The following is a 16,800-nucleotide window of genomic DNA, read 5'->3' as shown; positions in this document are numbered from 1 at the left end:
CAGGAGGAAAGAAACACTCTTCCATGAAGAGTCAAAGCCGAGAGAATTCTATAAAAACAGACCTTGTTACAATAATTCTTATCTTCATTTAGCCTCTTCATATATTTTAGTTACTTGTCCACAATCACCTCTCTTCATTTCCTTATGAGGGCCCCCATGTCATATAAAACTTACCTAGATTTGTAAGCGTTTCTCCTGTTAATCTCTTTTATGCCTGTTTCATTCCCAGGAACAGCTAAAACACTCTAAGAGGGTAGAGGTAAAATTCTGCCTCCCCTACATCTGTGATTTGTTAACTAATTAAAGCTACAGATCCATCAGCAAAAGCATTAAGACCTAACATTATTTAAATGTAGACATTTATTTTCCTTAGTATTCATTCTCATTGTAAATGTCTTTGGCTTTGAAATTTATTTGGACTCCCCAAAAAGGTTTCCTTAAAGCATTAGCTATTTTCATGAATATCATCATATACTTACTTCTTTACTTATTACAAGAGCTTTTGCATCTGTTTTACACAAAATCGAAGCAGGCCGATTGGCATTAGTTAAAAGGCATGTTTCCTGAAAAATAAAAACAAATGGATTTCTTCTGGAATTATTTCAGCTCTGACATTATTACTACAATGAAACTCTGGGACTGTGTGAAATTATAAACATGCATCATTTTAAGCAAATCATTTTTTAAAATAAGTCTTGCGCTTATAGAATTGATAAATAAGGACTGTCCTGGTCTTTCACGTAATTTCAGTACCAACAACATTAAAATGTACAGACTACTTTATAAAAACAGAATGCTGGGTTGAGTAAGTCTTATTCTGAATACTTGATATATTAAAACAACAGCATGACACACACAAGCTGTATGCTAACTCCATTCAACATTTATTACTAAGAAAAAAGGATGCTTTGTCCTAAAGATGGCAAACTTGGAGCGGATGCTGACCTAGATCCATGATGCTCAATGAGGGCGGGGGTGGGGTGGGGTGTTAGTATAACCATATACAAAATTATAACACTTTATTATTATTATAATATTTAAAAATGTAGCAATATAGAATGATATTATCTTATTGAAGATAAGATACAGATGATATTATCTTATTGAAGGGAGAGGGTCATGACTTTAAAATCTCTTTGCTTGAGCTGGGACATCCATCTTATCCAGCCCTTGGACATTAGCACTCCTGGTTCTTAGGCCATCAGATTTGGACTAGGCCTTACACCATCTCCCCCATGGTTCTCAGGCCTTTGGACTTGGACTGAATTACACAGTGACTTTTCTGGTTCTCCAGCTTGCAGACAGCAGGTTGTGGGACTTCTCTGCCTCCACAGAGCATGAGCTAATTCCTAAAATAAATCTCCTTTTATATATGTCTGTATACATCCTATTGGTTCTGCTTCCCTGGAGGTCGCTTTATGGGTTTTGGTTGACAAATATCAGTTCAGATGATCTCCAAGTTTCTTCCATTCAGTTGAAAAATCAGTGGCTCCATTTGATCTGCACACAGTTGAGGCAGCACAGCAGAGCAAACAGAGCATTAAATTCAGGATTCTCCCCCCCTTTCTGCCACTAATTAGCTGTGTCAAGATAAGCAATTCAGGTTCTCCATTCACTAAGGTGTAAAGTGAAAGGGTTTGTTTAGCTGACTTCTGGGGCTCCATCTAACATTAAGTCACTGATCCTGGGGAAGATCTTGATGCCCACAGACAGTCATCAGGTTCTAAGAGGGCTTCCAAAGTGCCTCCAGCACTGGAACATTCAACCAGTCACAGGCTGGCCAACACCTTAACCAATGCTCAATCTATCAAGACATTTTTGATGCACCAATGATGATACATAATTAACAAGGGTATGGAATACTGTGGAAATATAAGGTTCATTTTTTATTGCAAATTGTTAGAAATATATCTTTCTCCTTTGCCCCTCTCAATGGAATTGTTACCAATGAAATATCTTGAATCCATCTCCTATTTGGTATCCCCACAGCCAGTGCTCATCAATCTCCCACCTGTTCTTCAACTCCATGTTGTCCTTACTCTGCTAACACAGCACCACCTATGCTAACATTTAGACAGATGACTAATTGCACCAGTCATCCATCTAACGGTTAACCTGACTCATCTCCCTCCGACCTAAAACCCCTCAATGAGCTCTAATGCTTGTAGAATTAAGTCCAAACTCTTCATCATTGTTTTCAACACCATGTTTGACCTCAGCTGACATTTCCAAAATAAACACCAGAAACTGCTCTCATCTCCCAAAACCTCTACCCTTAGGGACTTTTGGATCCGAGGATCTCCAAATCCATCTGCTCCCAACTAAATATAGAAATGAAGCAAGTTTTATTCCTACACACAAGCTGCTTTCTTGCCCTAAATTTTATCCCTTTTGCATGAAGTCTTTCGCAAGCATAGACTTTCTTCAAAGAATCAAAAATATCTCCTTGAATCAGTAACTGTTTCGGTACACTTTTTAAAAATACCAGCCTGCCTCCAAAGCTACATGGTTTGTAACTCATTCATTTAACAGGGCAATCATTCATATAACAATCACTTATGAATCTTGGGGGTCCTGTATGTTGACAAACTATATGTCAGGCTATATGTTGGCTCTACACTGTTAAGGAAAATATGTATTTTTTTAAGCATTTAAAATACTGAAATATTTAATACTTGAGGATAATGCTACAGCATACTATGTTATTTTAATACAATGACACATAACTTAAAATTTTTTTTAATAAAAATGATAATAGACTGAGAAATTAAGACAATATTTACCCCTATGAAGTCACCTTCTTCAAACTCACTTAAAATTTCAGAGTTGGTAATTTTGTTCATGCTTGTATTACTTGACATGACCTTTAAATGTCCAGCAAGAATCAAGTAGCATTCAAGTGGTACATGTCCTTGTCTTAGAAGCACACTTCCAGCTTCAAATCTGGGGAGAAAGAATATTAAAAACATTTCCTCCGCAAAATGTCAAGTTAGAAATCATTGGTGGCAAACAAAATCCTGTCATCTTCACCTGTAAAGAATTACTTTTTGTTAAGAAGCAATTATCTTCCTCTGGTACAGACCTTGAAGGCAAGAACTGTAGCCAATCTGTCCACTGCTATAGCATCGGTACCTGAAATGATGCTTGGCTCAGAAACTAGGCACTCAATGAGTATATATTGAGTGGATTTACGAATAGGCAGAGGAGGTGTTGCACAATCACAGAACAGAAGGTCTCCATACAAATGAATTACTTAGATAAACCCTGCTGTTTCATAAAATATAGGTATTTTTTCATACACTACTGCTGAGTTCATGATGTAAGGCAAGATTTTTGGCTTTCTGGAGACGTAAATTTGGTGTTGACTTGCATTCCTTTTATCAAGACTTTTTAAAAGTACAGTACGTCCTCACTTAATGTCATCAAAAGGTTCTTGGAACTGCAGCAAAACGACTTGTAACAAAACCACCTTTGTCATAGGCTGATATAAACAAGAGTTAAGTTCCTATGGTATCTCATCAATGTTATAACTAATGACATTGTACAAAACAACATTATTTGAGGAGCTGCTGTATTATATTCAGGAACAGTTTTGTAAATCTGCTACTTTTCCCTATTTGTCGGTATTGAGCCAGAGGATGGTAGTTTGCCCACCCCAGTTGATAGAAACAACCCATCCCTGGTAGTAATGCATGGTAAACTTTAATGAACATAAAAGTCACCTGGGGCATTTGATAAAAAATCAAGATTCCTTTATACCCTGGAAATTCTGATTTGGTAGATGTGGGGTGGGGCCCAGGAATCGGTATTCTTGAAAGGATGTTCTCATTATTTTTATAAGAACTACACTTTGAGAAACAGTGTATTTGAGGCTAAGAAGGAACATTATTTCTTTTCTTTTTCTTATATGAGTAATTTTTGTGAAGATTGGAACAGGACATGTTCTATGAAACATTAGGAAGTCTGGATAATTTTAGAGTTCCAGTTAATAATTGTACCACCCAGAACTCTTTCTTCCTGGAAGAATAGCAGTCATTAGAGAGAGTGTTACTGAAAAAGGTGACAGTGTTAAATATAAAAGACACTCCCATCCCTGGGTTATCAGTGAGAAGGCCTGAATTCCAGCACTTGACATGTTATGAATCAATTAAATGATCTTGAGAAAATCACATAACTTCCACTTCCAATTCTTTATTTATAAAATGGGATTAAACCTGCACCTACTACATACTGCATAATAATGTTCTGGAAAAAATATGGAATATATTTACATTATTCAAATAGAAGATATTTTATAAATAAAGTACTGGGATGTTGCCCTGCTTCAAGAAGTTTGACGGTGTGGAGAGTTAGAAGCAGCACGGCTCCCACCAGAATAACTATACAAGGTAATAAGTAAGCGGGCCATAGTTCCATGAATGTTCTTATGACAGAAGGCATAAAACTCTTGAATTAGAGACTTACGAGTTGCAGCAAAAGGAGTAACAAGAGCATCAGTACGGTTGTACTAGTCCCCAAGTCCCACAGGGCAATATGGAGGGCCCAGTGGGGCCTGCACACACAGCAGGGTGAGTCACAGGGAGGAACCCGACTCAGGAAACCCACTGTTTTCACAGGAAGCAGTAAGCAAGCTGTCTGTCTGGAAGGAGACCAGGTATAGTGCAAGAACTGCATCGTGTTATCGTCTCAGGGTTCCCAGTTGCATGAACAATCCTGAGGAGCGGCCCAGGGGAAGGGACAGTCAAAGCCTTGGAATTTTGGCACATTCAGCAAGACATGTAGGAGCATAAAAGGCTCTTCACAGACTACATCTCAACATACTGGACTTATCAATGCAAATGAACAGAATTTTAAAATAAGGTTCTATGGCTAATTAAAGAATTATAATTCTAGTTAGAAAGGAAGAATATGCTAAAAGGATATTTAACAATACTATCTCCACTGCTTTTGGGAAAGGGTCACAAGATTAAAATGTGATGACTCCTGACTTTCCACTATTTATGTTAAGAGATACCAATTTTTCAAAACCACTACTTTAACTCTGTAGACTTAAAAAATTATTAAAAATTGCTGAAGTAACTGCCGCATCACAGGAATATCCTCAAGATAATGATTGGTTTCTATGAATTAAGAATAGAAGAACAGCCTGGCTGGGCGTGGCTCAGCGGTTGAGCGTCGACCTGGGATCCAGGCGATCGGGGTTTGATTCCCGGTCAAGGCACATGCCCGGGTTGCAGGCTCGATCACTTTTTCATCATTGATGTTTCTCTCTCTCTCCCTCTCCCTTCCTCTCTCTGAAATCAATAAAGATATATTTAAAAAAAAAAAAAAGAATAGGACAGTCAATAGGAGCCCCAGAGAATCAGAGAATGAGGCCAATAATAAGTATGTGATGGGAAAAGGAAGGAGCATGGGGAACAGAGAACTCACAGAGCTAAGGGATGGATGATACGCACTATAGAGGGGAAAAGTCTGGTGTTCGAGAGTCAGATTTAACGCATCGTAGGAAGAGCAGGACGATTCCACATTCTGTTTTCTCTCCTCTATATTGTGAAAGTGGACGAGGGCCAGCCATTCACAGCCAGGTTTTCAAGTGCATCATTTGGCTGCCAGATGCCCATTATACTAATTGGATCACCAGCCTCTTCTATAACTCATTGACACAAGGATTCCAGGGCTACCCATTTCTTCTGCAGCATTAAAATTTAAGAATACTACCCATACAACAAACCATGAAATATTCACATGAGCCTGTACTCTACTTTTGTATTAAATTGCAACTCCAGGATGGTTCTTCAATAGCCTACTTGAGTGATGTGAAGGAATGCCAATACCAAACTTCTCCTGCTTAAACATTTAATTTTAGACTTCCGGGGCACTTAAAGCTCTTGTGAATATTTACAGTTTGATTAAAATCATCTTCCTCAAGAATTTTGTCTTTTTAGGCCTATAAATACAACTGCTCCAACTGAACAAATGCGGAAATCAGAGTATTTTTGTTAAGAATAGAAAAAGCAAGATTTAATACTGTCACATTCAGACATTAAAATGGCTACATAAAATATACATAGAGCTATATATGTATATTGTATATTGAACTCTAAAAAGAGCCTATGTACATTCATTACTACAGATACATTGATTCATTTTTCTCTTTTATTCTTCATATAAAAGGATAAATATAAAAAAATAGTACAATCAATCTTGAATGAGTAAACTGGTGCTTAATGAAAGTAACTGTCCATTAAAATTTATAAATATGAATGATTTTTAAAATGAGACTTTATGTTAATGATACATTAAAAAGTTAACTTTTTCCAAGAAAGAATTGTATACATGATGGATCTTGTTCTGGGTTCAGACAACAGAATCCATTCTGATTGGTCTAAGAAAGGAAGGATTTACTACAGGTATTAGGTAGCTTATGGGATCTTTGGAAAGGTTAGTGAAATAGTTTCTAAGCCAAATTTCCAGGAATGACTCTGGTGAAGATGCCGGATAGACCCCAGAACCACACTGTCTCCATCTCAGTTAGGAAACTGGGGCCACCACATCCAAACAAAAAATCACATGGTCTTTGCTAATACGTGTACCAGTAAAATGGATGGCCCATGTCCAACCTTTTTCCCCAAATACATTAACGTCACCTCAAATGTCATGAAGAGATATCTGTAGGAATCTAAATCATGTATCTATATCCTAAAAGAAGGAGGAAGTAGGAAGTGGTAGGTTTTTGTACTGCTGTTTTGTTTTCTTTGTTTCCCATTAGATGGAAGGGTCTACATTAAGAAGCACTATAAAAATATAAACATTGTTCAGAAGATTTCCTGCATCCGCCAGCTGCGAATGTCAACTTCAGACCTTTATCATGAAATTTAGGGTACTTTACCTAACACACTTTTCATGTTTCCCTCTTCCTAGATAAATAAGTGGACTTTTATAGCACTCCAATCATTTTTTTATTATTTTGGTATCTTGCTTATAATAAGTCTTGGTCTTCAGCCTGTTTTCAATTCTAGTTTCCTTTAGGTTGGTTTGAAAATTCATGATTACACTACAGATTTCAAAGCACAAACTCCAAACTGTTACATACATCATCTGGTCAATATTCAATCTGTAGCACGTGTTTTGTCTTTGAAGTTTGGTTAAACTTTCTTAGGGGACTGCCAAGACTGAATGGAATATTTTTGTGTCACTTACTCTTGATAGATTGCAGTCTGGCAAAGTTGGAGCTGTACTTCATTTGGCAAACTGTGAAATGCCCTATTCTTCTTTAGATATAGTTGAATCTTTAAAAGAAAAAAACAAACAGAAAGAACAGCTTAGAAAAGGGCTAAAGGAAAATAATTATGTAGCTCTGTTTTTAGCTCAGATCTGTTCAACATTTCCGATAACCAAAACAAGAGTAGATTTTATGTGGTCTCCAAAGTCTAGCCCTTTCTAATGGGTAGATGTTGATAATGAAAATATTTCATATCTGGATTCATGAGAATTTGGTATGGTTTTAATACAGCAAAAACTCTCCTGTGGAAGTGAAGGGAACACTGATACAATGAGGAGATGGTTTTCTCCAGCATTCATGAAGTTCCATGGTGTTAAGACCCCACCTCTGTGAAAAAGTTGGTAAGGAATCCTTTGGAACCTAGGTCGTCCAGCAAAACATTTAATGAAAACCAAGGACCATAACTATAAGTCTGATTGTGTCCAGGAGCCTTTCATTGGAAAACATTAGAGGTAAGAAGTTCAAACAAGCCTTTTTCCTCTTTCCCAAAGTATTTTATTTTACTCTGCATTAATATGCATCTGCCTGGTATCTTTGAAAAATAACCGTGATGTGGCTACTAAATTTTTTAAATATTTGCATTTTTAAAGGGTATAAAAACAAAGATATACTCACAACCCCTACCTCATACCATATACAAAGATTACTTCAAGATGAATCAATGATCTAAATATAAGACCTAAAAAAAAAAATCTAAACACTATTACACCAGAACACAAAGGAGCAAACCTTCATGACCTTGGATTTAGTAATAGATTCTTAAATATGACACCAAAAGCACAAGCGGCAAAAGAAAAAATAAATCAGACTTTATCAAACTTAAAAACTTTTTGCATTACAGGAGAGTATCTGGAAAGTGAAAAGACTACTTATAGAATGGGAGAAAATATTTGCAAATCATATATCTGACAAAGGCTTAGTACCCAGAATAGATAAAAAAGTTCTACAACTCAGAAACACAAAGACAAGCCAATTAAAAAATAGGCAAAGGACTTGAATAGACATTTCTCCAAAGAAGACAAACAAATGGCCAATAAGTACGTGAGAAGATATTTAATATTTTTAGTCACCTGGGAAATGCAAATCAAAACCACAATGAGATACCACTTCACACCCTCAGGCATTGCTGGTGCAGTTGCAGTGGGGACAGCTCGGCAGTTACTCAAAAAGCTATAGAATTACCATACTGCCCAGCAATCCCAATCCTAGGCATTCCTTTCCCAGACTCCCAATTCTAGTGGCCACTTTCTTTCTCTTTCATTTTGCCCTCCACAACATCATATAAATATAATCACATAATACACTGCTTTTTGGTTATGACTTAGCAAAATGCATTTAAGGCCATCCTTGTCTTGTGCACACAGCAGTTTGTTCCTTTCTATTGCCCATTTGTGTTTTATTGTATGGATGTATCAATTTTCCTGTCTATTCGCCTGTTGAAGAACATTATAAGAATTATCTTTACATTTTCCTTTTCATTGCTAAAAAATTAAAATTCTATTTAATTCCTAAATGAGTATAGTCCGTGCTGATATTTTGTTTTGATTCTTTGAAATTTGGTGTTTACAATGTACAGACTTCATTTACTATTTATAAGAATGCTTGACTAATAGAAAGGCCTCATTTTCTAACCTGCTAGATAACAGTTTTCTGCAATGGCTACTAAATTAAAAAACCTGAAATGTAAGGGTGCTTAAAATCTTAAGTAACAGTCTCTGCATGTTATATGACCATACCTGTCAAAAAAATTTAATGCCATTTTAACCATTTTTAAGTGTACAGTAGATTGGCATTAATTACATTCACACTGCTGTGCACCCATAACCACCATCTGTTTTCAAATCTTTTCCATCACCCCACTTATAAACTCTGTGGCTATTAAGTAATAATTCTACCTACTCCCTCCCCTCAGCCCCTGGCAACCACCATTCTACTCTCTGTCACTATGAGTTTGACTGTTTTATACATCTAACACAAATGGAATCACGAAGCACTAGTTGTTATGTGACTGGCTTACTTCATTTAGCATAATGTCTTCAAGGTTCATCTGTACTGTTGCACATATCAGAACTCTGTTCCTTTTGAAGACTGAATAAACCATTTAATGGATGCGTCACATGTCCTTTACCTATTCATCCATCAATGGACATTTAGGTTGTTTCCACATACTGCTATTGCAAATGGCACTGCAATGAATATGGGAATGCTAATATCTCTTCGAAATCCCAATTTCCATTCTTTTGGATAAATAGCTTAAGTGAGATTATTGGATATGACAGTTCTATTTTTAATTTTTGAGGAGTCTTCATACTGTTTTCCATAGCGGTTACACCATTTAACATTCCCACCCACAGTTTGTAAAGGTTCCAATTCTGCACATCCTAGCCAATGTTCTACTCTCGGCCTCCATGAGTTTGACTAGTTTATATATCTCACATAAATGGAATCGTGAGTTATTTGTCATTATGGAACTGGTTTGCTTCATTTAGCATAACGTCTTCAAGGTTCATCAATATTGTTTTATATATCAGAAATTCATTCTGTTTTAAAATTTGTTGTTGACAGTATTACAGATGTCCCCCATTTGGCCCCTTTACACCTCCCTCCATGCAGCCCCCACCTCACCCCACCCCAGGCCTAACCACACTGTTGTCTGTGTCCATGGGTTTAAGGCTGTTGTCTTGTTTTTTTTATAATAGTCATCCTAACAGGTATAAGGCAATATCTTGTCGTGGGTGATTTGCAGTTCCCTGATGATTAGTGACCTCCAGCATCTTTTTGTATATCTCTTGGCCATTTGTATGCCTTCTTTGGAGAAATGTCTGGTCAGTTCCATTGTCCCTTCTTTAATTGAGTTACTTGGGTTTTGCTATTTATAGAAATTTCTTATATATTTGGATATTAATTCCTATCAGAGAAATGATTTGCAAATATTTTCTCCCATTCCACAGGTTGCCTTTTTATTTTTTTAAAGAAACTATCACTTTATTTTTTATTGATTTTAGAGAGAGAGGGAGGGAGAGAGACATCGATGTGAGAGAGAAACACTAATCGGTTGCCTCCGACTGGGGACTGAACCCATAACCTGGGCATGTGCCCTGACTGGCAATTGAACTGGCAACTCCTTGGTGCATGGGACAATGCTCACCCAACTGAGCCACACTGCCCAGGGCCGTCTTTTTATTTTGATGATTGTTTCCTTTGTTATGCAGAAGCTTTTTAGTTTGATGTAGTCCCACTTTTAGTGGTCTATTTTTGCTTTTGTTGCCTGTGGTTTTAGTGTCATATCCATGAAATAATTGCCAAGATCAATATAGTCATGGAATACATCCCATTTACAATAGCATCAAGAAGAATAAAAACTTAAGAGTAAACAACCAAGGAGGTGAAGGATCTGTACACTGAACACTGTGAAACACTGATGAGAGAATTTAAAGGAGATGCAAACAAATGGGAAGACATCTTGTGTTCATGGACTGAAAGATTTAATATTGTTAAAATGTCTACTACCCCAAGCGTTCTATAGATTCAAAGGTTAATAAAGTCTAAAGAACATATGTTCAGCCCAATGCTTTCTCTTTACCTAAAATGCATGTAGCACTGAAATAACCATCTTCCTTTAGGGCAATGCAGAGAAAATTCTCTGGATTACAGTAATTTTATCCCCTGAACTGACAACTGTTCCTATCTGATTAGATATAAAACTATTCATTCCTGCCAGTCTTTTTTTTTGACATGCCGAACAGGGATTTTCAATCTGTCACCTCTAGAGCTCCTGGAAGAAATAAAAGGGGAACTGGGGGTGAAAAGGGATTTTTGAACTTTCAATATTTTGAAAAGACTGATGAGATCATTAATTTACCTGTAATAAAGTCACTGGGATAATGTATAACATACTTGCTTTAGCTGGAATCATGTCAGCTCAGCATGAACAAGTGATTGATTGACAATAAGATATATCTTTAATTTTAGAAAGCAGGAAGATAAATTGACTATTAATAAGTGACTTTTGTTAGGAGGCAAAGACCTTTCAAAGCATGAGGTTCATGGGGTGGCATGGCTAGGAACCAGCGTGCTACTTACTGTATAAGATGCCCTGCCCTCGGCTCTAACTCTGAAAGCCACCTCACCATCAGAATCCTCAGCCTCCACTCCCAGGACTTCTTCTGACCCTGGAAAACCTTCTCTGGTATAAATTAAAAGCACTTGGTAATTTAATGCCATTTGATTGCCTCAAGCATACTCAAGAAAGCCATATACTTCATAGTATGCATATGATTCATAAAGAATTGAATAAATATAGTGTCTATTTTTATACCTTCTGGAACACAGTTCTCTCCTGAAAATAGGTCCTATGAGAAAGAGAGATTTAACTTAATTTTTTTTTTTTCCAGGTTGTAGATTCATTGTTAAATTGAGGACTGTTGGACCCACACAAGAATTTCAGCTCACAGTCACAAGAACTTACATGGCTATGATTTTAATTATATAGCTAGATTCAAGATAGTGTCCCAAGCACAGAAAACACTGACTTTTAGAAATGCCTGATGCCAAAGATGATGACTACTTGTAATACAACACTTTATTTTTTAGGATACTCTGAAATGCTTTATACCTTAAAATGTTTAAAAATCAATATCTCTTTTTACTTTATAGCTGGTATACAAAACATTCTTTAGAGGCTAAAAAACAAGAAATGTACATCCAACTTACCTAAGTACATTAAAATTTTAACAGAAGCAGAGATGGTCCACCTAATCTCTTAGGGACAGAAATCCATATCTACATAATGGGTTGCTGAAGTTCATTCAAAGATTAATAAATTAAAATCATGGAAAACATTTTAATAGGCTTAAATAAATTAACTTATGATCAAAATCAATTATTTATCTTAAATTCATACATCAAACAAATATAACACACAGTAGGGACTCAATGATTAATATTTCTTCAATCAATGTATGAAATAAATAAAAGAACAGCTTCACTAGATGTATGTATAAACATATAAAAATATTCCAAACAGCTCTGGCCTATGTTGCTCAGTGGTTAGAGCACTGGCCCATGCACCAAAGGGTTGCAGGTTCAATTCCTGACCAAGGGCACATACTTGGGTTGCAGGTTTGATCCCCAGCGCCTGTTGGGGGTGTGCGGGAGGCAACCAACAAATATGTCTCTCTCACATCAATGTCTCTCTCTCTCTCTCTCTCTCTTTCTCTCTTCCCCTCCCTTCCTTCACTCTCTCTAAAAATCAATGGGAAAAATATCCTTGGGTGAAGATTAATAAAAACAAACAAAAAAATATTTCAACTGTCTTTACTTAATCCCATTTTGTTTTCAAAAACCTAAAATTAAGGCAACGACTGGAGAGTAAAAATATAAGAAAAATAATTTGGCATGATGTTTTTATAGTGTTAACCTGTATTTGCTTAAAATTATAGAAGAAAAGCATCAATGAATATATTGGAATAATCATATATCAAATTTTTATTTATTTATTTACCTCTCTGAGACTTTCTTGGCTTCTTTGCTTAGGTTGAATGAACAACAACGTTTTCAGCTTTTCGAAATCTTTGCTCTGTAAAACAAAGTGTACTTACATTGAATGCATCCAACCTGTCCCCATGGATACAATTTCTTCTAAAAATTTGGACAGGATTTATAGCCTGGGGAACAATGAGTGTTATTTGTGTAATATTGACGTTTAACTTTACACATTAACTTTGTTGAAATTACTTTAAGAAACAGATTTACTTAAAACAATTGAAGCACCAAGTATGGAATTCACCAGTCATGTTATAGGTAGATATGTTTGATTATAACTAAGACAACGAGACCATTACAACAGATTGAGAGTTTCTGTGCTGAAAGGCTATTGAGTGAGTCATTGGGTATGAGTCACCCCATGAATGTAGTTCAATCTCAAGTCAACCCAGCTGGACTAGAGATCACATTCAAGACGCTCCATGAGCCTATACAAGAGTGTCAACAGTAGTTGTTTCCTTTTTATCTACAGAATTCAGTTTCAAAATAGTGTTACTGAGGACTATGCTATAAGGTGAAATACAGTTGAGTTTATCTCAATACAGTATTTTTCTTTAACTTTTTATACCAGGTCTCGGGCTTTAACATAAAAAAGTATGACTTCCATCCTCTATCTTGATATCAATTTCCTCGTCACATCCCATACTTGATAATGAGAATCTAAACATAGATCCAAGACACTCCTAGACTTATTCTGATAACTTGTTTGATCTTAATAATGATAATAATAATAATCTATTGAGCATTTAGTATGCATAAGGCACTATTCCAAGAACTTTACATGTATTCATTCATGAAAGCAGTTTATATTTTTTGGCTTCCTATATAACAAAGAAACTCTCCTGGCTATTAAAAATGCCTATGGATGATACAGGAATATGCTGACTTTATTCTTCTGGGTTTTAGTAGCTGTTTTTTTTGGTGTGTGGATTTTTTTAAAAAAAGAATGAATGACAGTACTACCATAGTTTACCAAAGCAACACAGCAGAGATGAGGCAACATCTAATCCTAATTCAAGTAACTTTATGCCACTATTCCAGTATACCATAAAGTACACTTTATTCTACATTGAGAACTACACTGTACAATGTGAAACAAGTTAACATTCCCATAATGGCTGGAATTGTTCTAATGGGATCTAGTAATGTTATTCAGAAGAGTTCATGAAAAATGAACTTTTACCCAGTTTAACCCTACAATCTACTCAAATGAATGACCAGAAAAAATTGTCATTTGATACAATTAACATGTAACAATTTAATTGTGTCAAATTTTTTAAAAAACAGAGGAAAGTGAATTGTTTTATTTAATGTCAATATCTTCCCCAAATATATAAAGAAATTTAACTCTATTAAGCATAATAAACTTTAATTATCAGAGTTAAGTTTTATTCTGTGATAGAATATCTATAAATTAGCTCAAATTATTTTTAATATTAAATATACTAAAATTTCAAACTGATCTGCAAACCACATATCATTATGAAAAAAGCTAATACATTCATATGCATATAAAGAATGGAGGGAGCTTGACCAGTGTGGTTCAGTGGTTGAGCACTGGCCTATGATCCAGGAGATCGAGATTCAATTCTAGGCAGGGCACATGCCCAGGTTTCAGGCTCAATCCCCCTTGGGGGGAGAGGGGGTGCAGGAGGCAGCTGATCAATGACTATCATCATTAATGTTTCTCTCTCTCTCTCTCTCTCTCCCTTTTCCTTCCTCTAAAATCAATAAAGATATATTTAAAAAAAAAAAAAGAATAGAGGGAAATAAACCAAAATGTTACAACTAATTATCTGTCCTCTTGGAGATGGAATTTTTAGTCATTTTTATTTTCTCCTTTATAACCTTTCTATAATTTTCAAATTTCCTACACTTAAACTGTATTACTTTTATTTTATTTCAAATTTTTAAAAATAGATACAAATATATTTTTATGATTATGAAAATAACATATTTACATTTAAAAGTGAAAATCCATTGACATTCTACCAACCATAATCATTGTTCTATTTTGAGACATTCTAGATATCTATTGTTGCTATGTGTGGTGTATATAAATATCTATATATTCAAAACATATATATACACACTTATGTGCACACATGTGGAAACATATATAATTTTACAAAAATAAAATACACTATTCTGTTTTGTGACCTGATTTTTTTCTTCAGTGATATACTATTTACTTCCTTCCACTTGTACATCATTTTTAATAGATGGATCATACTCCATCATATGATATTTTATAATATCTATTTAGCCCAGTTATCCCTCAGCACCCAGTTTAGATATCAGTTCCTCCAAGAAGCCTCCGCTGCCTCCCCATTTCTGGGCCCAGCTTCCCCATATGTGCTTCAACCACAGTCTACACCATCAGCACTGCACTCAATGAATGTTTAGTTGACTGTCTTCTTTCCTAGATTCTAAGCTATATGAGGGCAGGGAACCAACTAAATCTGAGTAATTGTTGTATCCCTGTACCTACTATGGTGCTCAGCAGAGACAGCACCAAATAAATAGTTGAAATATAAATTGTTTCATTTCTTTAAATTATAAACAATAAGATAAACATTCTTGCACATGCAAATGTGTGCATTTATCCACTCATTCTCATGGGGGTAAATTTTTTAAATTGGAATTACAGAGATAAAGACATGCACATTCTGGATTTTAATACATACTGTCAAATTGCCCTCCAAAATCCCTGTAGAAATTTACATTCCCACTACCAATGGATGGATGAAAGTATCCATTTTCCCACTGGTTTTAAAACCAATTCCCGATATTATTATTCATCACTTTATAATTTTTTTTTAATTTTAAAGATATTACACATTTTGCTAGTCTTAAATCTAGATAGCTATTAATTAGGATGCAGACAAAAATACTAACCAAGTTATATTTAGAATAATTGCTCATGCCAAATGATAGTTCATTAGCTGGATGACTCTTTACGCTCAAGTAAAATAGTGCCCATTCTTTTGCTCGACTCTTTTCAATGTACCTGAAAGAGAAATGATAAAAACATATAGAAATATAAAAGTACTGACTTGAAGAGAACATGTGCAAAAACAAGCTAATGTGGAGATGAATCAACTGGAGTAGAATGTACACAGGATAACATGCACGTTAGTATCCGGGGGAAACACTAAGGTATGGGTTCAAAACACAAGGTGAAATGTGCAACTGACTATGGATGTAGTTACATTTTGCTCTGAAAAATCAAGTTGGAAAATGTTTTGTCTTGATGCTCTAGACTTGCATTTCCCAAAGCCTATTATCAGTGTCCACAGGATTGCCTACTAGTACTCCAAACTAACTGTGTAGAAATAACATTCATATTCTTCCTCTTCTCCCTGCAGAAAACTTGGTTAATTTTGGATCCAGGCCATGACGCTCTATCTAGACTTGTACCGTCCAATATGTACATGCAGCTAGTACAAATGAGAGGTGTTGTAAGTGTAAAACACCCACTGGATTTCAAAGACTTAGTATGAAAACAGAATGTAAAATATATTGTTAATAATTTTATATAGATTACTTGTTGAAATATTTTGGAGATATTGGGTTAAAAATAATTTTACGTTTCTCTTCACCTCAACCTTCGTTAATGTGGCTACTAGGAGTCGATGAAGGGGATTTCCAGGGACATGGAAGGCAGTGTAGAAGCTGAGCAGGACCATAAATCAGAGAAAACTGTTTTAAATACCAGATTACCTTGAACGATAGTTTTCACTGTGTTATCGCTCTGTTGCTTTTGCTAAAACCTTCAAAAATGCCTCAGAACATTCGAATGTCTGAGCTGGACTACAAGATAGCAAACTTGAGCTACAGGGTGTGTCTCCCGTAGCCAGGAGTGACCAATAAGAAAACCAAGGGAATGATGAACTTGAAGGACAGAATCAGCTGTCCCGCCCACCAGGAGATTCCCTTTCCCATGCCAGCCTTGGAGTTCTGGATGTTGGTGG

The 16,800-nt window shown here is 35.8% G+C and overlaps 1 protein-coding gene across 2 annotated transcripts in view; it reads right to left on the bottom strand.

Moving 5' to 3' along the window:
* Positions 1 to 15,827, bottom strand: part of LOC107532856 (cyclic nucleotide-binding domain-containing protein 2-like) — a 57,865-nt gene extending 42,038 nt beyond the window's left edge. For both annotated transcript variants that reach the window (XM_016207376.2, XM_016207380.2), the window contains exons 1-5: positions 15,725 to 15,827; positions 12,786 to 12,860; positions 7,201 to 7,289; positions 2,784 to 2,943; positions 480 to 563 (exon numbers count right to left, since the gene is read on the bottom strand). In XM_016207376.2, the coding sequence (XP_016062862.2) occupies positions 480 to 563; positions 2,784 to 2,943; positions 7,201 to 7,289; positions 12,786 to 12,860; positions 15,725 to 15,751 (435 nt within the window). In that variant the 5' untranslated portion in view covers positions 15,752 to 15,827. The remainder of the gene's footprint in view (positions 1 to 479; positions 564 to 2,783; positions 2,944 to 7,200; positions 7,290 to 12,785; positions 12,861 to 15,724) is intronic.
* Between the last annotated feature and the right edge of the window lie 973 nt (positions 15,828 to 16,800).

Source organism: Miniopterus natalensis, chromosome 1 (genome assembly GCF_054644295.1).
Source record: "Miniopterus natalensis isolate mMinNat1 chromosome 1, mMinNat1.hap1, whole genome shotgun sequence".
Lineage (NCBI taxonomy): Eukaryota > Metazoa > Chordata > Mammalia > Chiroptera > Miniopteridae > Miniopterus > Miniopterus natalensis.
This window is presented reverse-complemented; position numbering and strand designations above follow the sequence as displayed.